Source organism: Pocillopora verrucosa, chromosome 9 (genome assembly GCF_036669915.1).
Source record: "Pocillopora verrucosa isolate sample1 chromosome 9, ASM3666991v2, whole genome shotgun sequence".
Lineage (NCBI taxonomy): Eukaryota > Metazoa > Cnidaria > Anthozoa > Scleractinia > Pocilloporidae > Pocillopora > Pocillopora verrucosa.
Genome location: NC_089320.1, coordinates 21,806,591 through 21,815,632, shown reverse-complemented (window position 1 = coordinate 21,815,632; position 9,042 = coordinate 21,806,591). Strand labels below are relative to the sequence as shown.

General features: G+C 36.4%; 1 protein-coding gene across 1 annotated transcript; it reads right to left on the bottom strand.

Annotated features, from left to right (window-relative positions):
* Positions 1-51: 51 nt before the first annotated feature.
* Positions 52-8,057, bottom strand: LOC131779886 (membrane-bound transcription factor site-2 protease). The gene is made up of 10 exons (XM_059096487.2): positions 7,966-8,057; positions 6,789-7,055; positions 5,913-6,016; positions 4,770-5,016; positions 4,277-4,448; positions 3,000-3,091; positions 2,409-2,487; positions 2,031-2,147; positions 1,623-1,698; positions 52-997 (listed from the first exon to the last, which is right to left on the bottom strand). Exons 1-10 carry the CDS (start codon positions 8,029-8,031, stop codon positions 775-777), a joined length of 1,443 nt encoding a protein of 480 aa, XP_058952470.2. The 5' UTR covers positions 8,032-8,057; the 3' UTR covers positions 52-774.
* Positions 8,058-9,042: the final 985 nt, after the last annotated feature.

Below are 9,042 nucleotides of genomic sequence, written 5' to 3'. Positions count from 1 at the left end.
GATAATTTATGCATTGGCAATCCATCAATCACTTATAAAAATTTAACAATTTAAATTTAACATCATGTAAATTGCAGAGGGTTTCTAAGATGTTTTTTAGAAGATAGTTTTTAAAAATCTTAGACTGAACCAAATGAATGTCTTCCACGATTGTGATATGCTGACTTCAATATCTTACTTTTAACACAGCTAATCATCCCGTGTTCTTAGACATTCTCTTTAATTCTTACCAGAACATATGTCAAAAGTGGACCAAAACCTTGAAGAAAACAGTCTGAAATGAGGATAGGTTGCATTTTTCAATGAAACCTAATTCAAAGAGAGAAACCTCTTTTGTAATTGGCCAGCATGTCCCATCTTACATATTTAACCTTCGAACATTATTTCAAATTTCTAAAACTTGATGTACATATGATGAACTAGTTAATGGCTGGATCTGGTTAGCCCACATGCGGAAATATGCGGCACCCCAGTCATGATGCACAGACTTTGCTGCCCTTGGTTTATAATTCACAACCTCAAGCCAAATATTTTCCTGTGTGGCCTCCTCACTCAGTCAGTAAGTACATAGTATTTCGCCTTAGAAATTCCCTGTATCTCAAAGTTCAGTTCTTTTTCCGTTCCTTAACTCTCAGAAAGCAATCTCATTTGCAATCTCAGATGTCCATAATCAAGATATTATTTCTATGAAACATGATGACTGTTCTTGAAAAATCGTCTGGTTATGACTCACAGACAGAGGAGTGGAAAAATGAAAACATTGCTTTTCATTACCTATGCACTTCCTAATGTCCACAAAGCTAGTGTTATGTTTGCTGCCAGCAACAGTGTTCCAAGAGTGAGAATGATATTACACAGCATGTTCCTTTGATCTTCATTTGGTATAAATGAGGTAAGTGTGTGATCCACGAGAGCAAATAATGCCCACTGACCATCTAGTGAGTAACAAGGAACCATGTTGAGCAATGCTAAGGCTCCAGACAAAGACACCAAATATCTTCATGGAGTCAAGGAAAAACTCTTGTTGTAGAAAATTAAGAAATTTTGAGCTATAAAGAGTGAGGTCCTGGAAACAATATACAATACTAACAACTACATTTCAGTACAAACTTAATTTTATGAAATTGTGTGACTCCTGAGTTTTTACCTAAAAAAGTCATTGAAGCTTTTGAAGAAGTTTGTGCCACTTCCTGGCAAGAGAAAAAACTGAATCGAAATTAACTCACAGGACATTAATTTTTTGTTTGTCCTGAACATGTACTGTAATGTTACCTCTGAATCCCTAGATGTGATATCCAAGAAAATGACACCACCTTTCACAATAGGTAAAAGAGCATGATGTTTTATTAATATTTGAGATACAGCTGCTAAAAATTTGAGCTTGAAGCCCAGCTAAATGTTTCTAGGGTGTTTAAGTATTTAATAAGTTTCTGATCCCCTTCCTCTATACATGTCTTTACAGAATCTTCAATTCTAGACTTCTCTGACAACTTTTTAACAGAGATCTTGCTTGAATTACAACTTCTTCACCTTAGTTATTAGAATCCTCTAAATTATGCAACAGTTCATCCATAAATGATAAAGCTATGTTACAACTTTAAAAGATATGTTTAAAAGGATACATTAACAGCATCTCCAGCATGTTTGGAATTTCCATGGGCAGAAGATAACTTCGAGGTAGATAATTGATCACTCCAACTGAAAGTACAAGAGACAAAATCTCAAAATAAGTCTTCTGTCATGTGCTCTGACAAAGGGTTCATGCTCAAAAAATGTCAGCTTTAGAAACTGTTACAGTTATCAACCCACATTTATTTACCATCTCAGCTGAAAAAACTCAATAATCTTGTAATTTCCCACAACAAAGCAGCACTGCAGTTTCTAAAGCATCTATTAATATAATTCACTAACTTGTCTAACAATCAATGTTAGTATCAAAACCTTGAGCGAAAATTAATCACAGTCCAAATTTGCCATGTACCTCTCAACAATGTTCTTAATTCATCAAATGTTTCCTTTACATTATATACCTGTGTATTGAAGAAGTAAAGGATCACCAACATACAGCACATCCGTACCCTTGCTTCGTATGATTCTTAAAAGACGACTGGAGTTATCCAATGATGGATGAGCACAAACTTTATCACCTGTATATATTGAAGAAATTGCAAAATAATTATCAATAATGTGACTAACTGAAATGACTCTTACACTGGACCTGTGTCACAAGTGGGGAAAACCAGTAAGGGATCTTAAAGTGTAAAGCATTCAAATTCATATTAATCTCATTTAAATGGTAACATCATAATAATTATATTCTCCTTTGCAGAATTCTTTGTTCTTCTGGTTGCCACTTGGTAATTAATTGATAAGAAAAAGTTAAAGGTCAGTTAAGCCTTGATACAAACCTGGTCCATCACAGTCTGTTGGTAGGCCACAAAGTTGTCTGGATTGCATGGTGCTTCTTGCTGGGAGACATGCATAGCCCTGTGATATAATGAAACAGAATTGTATGACTTAGACTGGTGTTGCCCTTAACCCTTTAAATCCCAGAAGTGATCAACATGTAACTTCTCCCTATAATTTCCAAACATTTTCCAACAAAACAGGTAATGAGAATACCCAAACTTATCAAGGAGAAGTTGTTACCCTGATCAAACACCATATTCTTGTAACTAATTTACATAGAAATGTGTAGCAGCCAAAAGGGAGAATTAATAACCAGAGTTTGGGAGTTACAGGGTTAGAAAGATTCAGAGGGAAAGAAGAAATAAAAGGTAAGAGCGGAAGGGAAAGAACCTCTAGAATTGATGCAAAGGAAAGCAAGGAGAGAACATGAAGGATGGAAGGGGTGGACAGAGGGAGAGAGGGACAAAGGATAAAAGAAAAGGAGAAACGTAAAACCAAAAGGATAAAAGGTGATGTCAAGAGGCAGAGAAAGCAAAAGATGGATGAAAGGGAAAAGAAAAGAAAGCAAGGAAAGGCAGAATTTGAATTACCTTTGAGTGGCTCAGAGACTGATACTTAAAACAGAACCTTGACGATGTTGAATTCTGACAGCAGTCATAGACTCCTCCACTGTATATTGCACCTTGGATATCAAGCAAAGTTCAAATCTACCAAGTGTTTAAAACTTCTTGGGGTATATATAGACAATAGGCTTCAATTTGATGAACACATTGCTAACATTTGTAAGAGGAGTAGCCAGCGTGTTGGAGTCCTGATGAGGCTCAGGAATATGATACCAACAGACACCAAGCTGAAGTTGTTTAAGGCAGCCATTCTTCCGTATTTAACATACAGCCATCTTGTCTGGCATTTTTGTAGGGCGAGTGATACTAGAAAATTGGAACGTATTCAAGAAAGGGCACTTAGGGCAGTTTACTGTGATAAGGGGAGTAGTTATGATAAATTATTAGACATGGCTAACCTAAGTACACTGCAGAACAGAAGACTACAGGATATAGCCATTCTTATGTATAAGGTAAAGAACAATTTATCTCCTAATTACATATGTAGCCTTTTTCAAATTCCACAACTTAGGTACACACTGCGTAATAATGATTTTGGTATACCTAGATTTAATACTGTCACTTTTGGAAAACATTCGCTTAGATATATGGGACCCAAAATATGGGCAATTGTACCAAGAAATGTAAGAGAACTGACATCCATATCATCTTTTAAATGTAACATACGTAGAATAGACCTTGTTTCTAAATTGACTGATAGTAAATGTGAAAACTGCCTTTTATGTAAGACTTAGGTTAGATTTTAAATTGTACATATATATTGTTTTATTTTTAAATTTCTCAAATTTTTTAGGTAGTATTTAGTGTCCCCAGTTAGTGGTTGTATAACTGCTATTTTAGATTTGACACATAAATAAAGGTTGTTGTTGTTGTTGTTGTTGTTGTTCCAGTGTTAGAGGACAGAGTTGCTATTACTAATAAAAAAGTTAGTTGATAAATTAGAAAACTACCATGGCCTAACTACCTGGTGTACTCTGCACATAGCACTGCCCCTTTCACTTCTGGAATTAGTAGTGAAAATTTCTAATCAGCAAAAGAAAATACTGACAACCATCAAAACTGCTGAACAAACATTAAGTCCTGTTAACTCTCCCCTTCCCGATGATTTTTCTCAGTTTTTTGTGCCATGGATACCTCTCCACTCAGGATACCTAATGGGATGCTTGATGGGTGGAGAGGGGAGGGATGGGAACCTGCATGTTCATCCCAAGAGGAACAGCTGCAGTAATTCAAGATCTTTTTACCTTTAGAGGAGTTCTTCCTGGTGATGGTCAGCATGTCTGTGCAGTAGCCATGTTGGGGGGAACTGAGTGTTTTACTTATACAACTGTTCCAATCCTGTTTGTTATACACCTGACATCCATATAGTGACAAGATAGTGTCACCACGTGTTATACTACCATGCACTGGGGATTCCTTAGGGAGAAAAAAAGGGAAAAGTTTATTTCTTGTTCAATCCACCTTGGTTATTTAAAATTACAAAACACTCCAGTGTCATGCACAAACACGCATTCTAATGAGCCTTGCACACTTCAGTGTAGCATGGTTAAATAAAGTACAGTTGTTGTTTTATTGTGTTTTTAAAACAATTAAGTGACAAATAAAGCATAATGTAAAGAAAGTTGTTTTTCCATCTTGTCAAAGACCTGAAACAAAGAAACAAATTCTGAGTCCCCATTCAAATTCCATGCAACTCTCTGTGTTGTAGCACAAGGGTTTTTGTTTGCTTCTACTTACTTTTAAAACTTTCAATACCACAGCACCTTGACCAGTGGCATAGATTGGAACCAGCAAATAAGGTAGAGACCACAGCAACACCAGACCTACTATGACAAGCACAGAATTATGCCACACACCAGCACAGTAAATCCTCAGTTGACGCAATGGAGAGATGACAGTCAAATGTTCAGTGTACAAATCTACAAAGGCACCAGGATAAACAGCCATGAAGAACATTCCAAATCCATTCACTCGAACTTGTTCTCTGCAAAAGAGGTGAGTTAGATGTTTTGAAAAGAAGAAGGGTAACTGGCACATGGTGTAAACAAAGAAAAATTAACCATCTAGGAACTATGGTGGTGCTTGTCACTCTAAAATATACATTTGGAAATGTCATGTGTTACCACGACATCATAGTCTTTTTTGTCTTATGTGTAATTTAATCAGTAAATGATAAGTTGAGTAAATGAATCCAAGTGTATGGATATTCTCATGAGAACTACAGACACAAATGCTGGTGCGTAAACTCATTTTATATTGTTTATCTTTTCAATATTCTGTTAAGTTTAAGTACATCAAATCAGTTAGTGTTCAGCGATTTTTTTCATTTGACCTTTTGCATTATATGGAACAGAGGTGATGAAAGAGTGTAGTAAGAAACATTTGATGAGGTTATCCCAAACATTAATATTGGGAAGGCAAACATTAACATTGTGAAGAAAACCTTAGAAAATTCATTGCTCTTTTCTTATAGTTAAGAGGTTTATATAATGATATTCTGACTTTGTAACCCTTTTACTTCCAGAAGTGATTAACTGGAAAATTCTCCCTATAATATCCATACACTAAAACAAACAGGTAGTGAGAATACTCAAACTTATCAGGAATAAACTGTTATCTTGATCTTTAACCAAATTCTCCAAACTAATTTACAAGTCAGAAAGTGTGTAGCATTGAGGGGAGAGAATTAACCATCAAATCTCAGGAGTTAAAGGATTGAAAATTATACAACAAACAAATTACACAGGACAAAGTAGTGGTAAGTGTGGCCTTGCCACACTGCACAAAGGGTCTTTTGTAAAAGTTCTTATAGGCTTTTTCACTTGAGCTTCAGCACTAACAGGAGCCTGTTTGCAGGCTAAAGAACAATGGGCTACACACCTGACAGCAGAAATAGCATGTCCAAATTCATGGAAAACACCACTAACTGTCAATGTGATGAGGTAGTACAAGACTTGACTCCAAGGTACATTCACTCCTGGCATCTGTTAAATAAGTAAAATACCATAACATGTGAACATCACCCATTGGAACTGAACCTAAATATTAGGTAAACTTGTCAATTTGACTTTTTACAGCTTTGCCATCTAGCAATTTTAAGTGTGATAATTGAAATTTCTGACCCTTTCACTCCCAGGAACGGCCAAGACATACTTTCTCCTTATAATATCAACACAATATTAAGCAGCCAAGTGATCAGTGTAGCAAAAAATAGTAACTAGGGGATTATCATTTGATCTAATAACAAATTGCCAGAACAAAATTTATAGGAAATGTATGACAGACAGTAAAAGAGAATTTTCGTTGAGGTATTAGGAGTACAAGGGTTAAATTTTACTCTAAAAAAGACTTCAGGTTATCAAAATATTGGCCAGTCTCAATGCCAACAGCCCTTTTTAAAACTTCTCTATCTTTGCATCACACTTCACACCTTTGACCTGCAGATAGCAGATGCTAATCAAAGCAGGTCGATTTTCTTCTTAACTAAATTAAATTTAATTAAATTGAATTGAATTACTTTGGAAACAATACAGATTGAAATAAAGAAATAACACATAAAAAGACATAAATAGACACACAAGAAAAAAAAGGGAAAATAAAAGACATTCATTGTAAAAGAGAAAAAATCCTAAATTTCTAAGTGTACAAAAAATATCAGCAGTATAAACAGAGGTATCAGAGGCCTTAATTTTTTTCTCAGACATATCTCTTTTCCACTGGAAATCTTTTTCGCAAATACCAAATAAAATCACTTACCACAGGAGTTAACACCTGCTCTGGCGCATCTTTAGCAAAGGCTTTATACAGAGTTAGACAAAGGATAACAACCGAAGCAAACATTAACAGAACACCGACTACGACTCCCACAGAAAACCACACATGCAATAAGTAAGGGTGCATCTTTCCAAATCTGACAAATGATCTGTTGAAGCTTGTAGTGTACCAGCGCACTTGACATGGTGACAAAGAAATGCCATTATTTTCAAGAAACTCTTTATATCTTCGTGAGTATTTTCTATAATTCTAAAACACAAAAGTAAAATCAAATGTTTTTTTTATGGTAAAAATATGATCGCAACTACTTTTAAAGATTATAAAATGGCAGCTACACTGATATGTATCGCCATCAAAAAGTTTGCTATCTCAGCAATATGCATTATAACCCCTCTATCATAAATTAATTTCTTTTTTTTATGGATGAAGGAAGTTGTAATTTAACTACATTCATTTATCACCTTGGACTGTGGGACTTATTCAGGGAGGGTGCTTATTAACTCTGCCTATTAACTGCTCTGTCCCAAATGTAGCACTTGGTCGAGGAAGGTGCTTAATCAAGGGTGGTACTTATTCTAGTGTATCAATTGCAGCTGGTTAACATGGAAGGAGAAGTTAGGTGAACAGTCTCAAGCATAGGAAATTGTCCAAGTTGCACTTGGTTTCAATCTGGCATCTGATTGTTTGAGACACAGGACCAATCAGAGGGAACAGCAGAGCAAAACCAAAGCAATCCTTGAATGGAATACTTTTGTCACTCAAGTGAAGATCGCTGTATCAGAAAGTTAGACTCCGAGCCAGCTTATAGATCTGTTCACCCTTTTTCTAGCCCCAAGCAACACTGCTCTTTGTGCATTTCTTAAGCTGATCATTACCTTTATTCTCATAACCTGAATGTGTGATTCAGTTGTAATGCGGAGAGGAGAAATAAGATGCTAATCACTCTCGGGAGGTTAAAGGATTAAAAGGAAACCCAACGCATAGGAGTAACTAGCCTTGGAAGACAAGAGAGAGGTTTTCCCTGAATAGTTTCAAGATTTCCCTTAATAGTTTCCCAAGATAGTTTCACGATAAAATTGACAGTGCTCTGAGACATCATCGAAATAATATTGTCATTTCAGGTCCACGGATGTGTAATGATCAAGCTTACTACACTTACCTTTAGTAAGGCATTAGAAATGAATACAATGGTCCAAAAACCAATTATTAAAACAATGCTCGACATATGAGCAATGTCCCCTCTGTCTGGCAGTGTCTTCCCAACCTCCAGTTATTACTCTTCATGCATAAACTGGCTGTTGTCGGTCACATGGACCAAAAAAATCGAATTTACTTCAGCGAAAACTTCAAAATTGATGGCAAAATCTCCTAAGCGTAAACTGTGATTCTGCCCGTTTTTTCTGTCTAATGATCGATAATCCTCTTTTTCACAGCAGTCGTACATGCGGTTTTACAATTAGTGGAGAAAGTCACGAGGTTCGTTGTTCAAACATCTTGCAAACCAGCAAACTCGCGATTTTTCAGAAAAACATTCCAAACCCATTCACAATACATAGCTTTTGATGCTTTCTCACTTACAGTCTTTCTACACAGTAACTGAATATCACGAAAGATTTATGATCACAATTCCAGCCATTGTAATCAAGAAAAAAATAGTTAATCGCTAATAATCAAGGTTCCAGTTTCCCCTCTTTCCTGCGGCCCAAGCGTACTTCTACGTTGAATCCCGCATGGGAGGGGTGGGTGAATCAGATATTGGACCTCAAAATTGCTTCCAGGCGCAGAAAGATGGCTCGACATAAAAGATAAGAGATATTAATTGTTCGCGTCTCAAATTAGCTCGGGATTCTTCAAATATTGAAGCTGTGTATATTCTGTTTGAAACCTTGTTATTCACTCTACTGAATGGCTTCTGATCCGTGATTGGTTCGCGAAATGAGGTACTTGGAATACGCTTGAGGACCATTGGATCAATCCAAAGCAATCTGGCAAATGACCACGCCACATCGCCATAACATGGGTCTGACATAGAAACAGAGGCTCTACTTGGAACCGGAATTCCGCAATTCAGGAGTAAAGTTGAGGGCTATGGGAGTAGAGTCTTCTTGGGAGCGAATGGGAGTAGAAACCAGCAAAAGAAGCCTCAATTGAGAAAGGAAGTATGCTAAGGAGGTACTTTCCATCTGATTGGCTAAGTGCCTCAGAGTACATTTTTTCCACCGACATGATCGCGTTC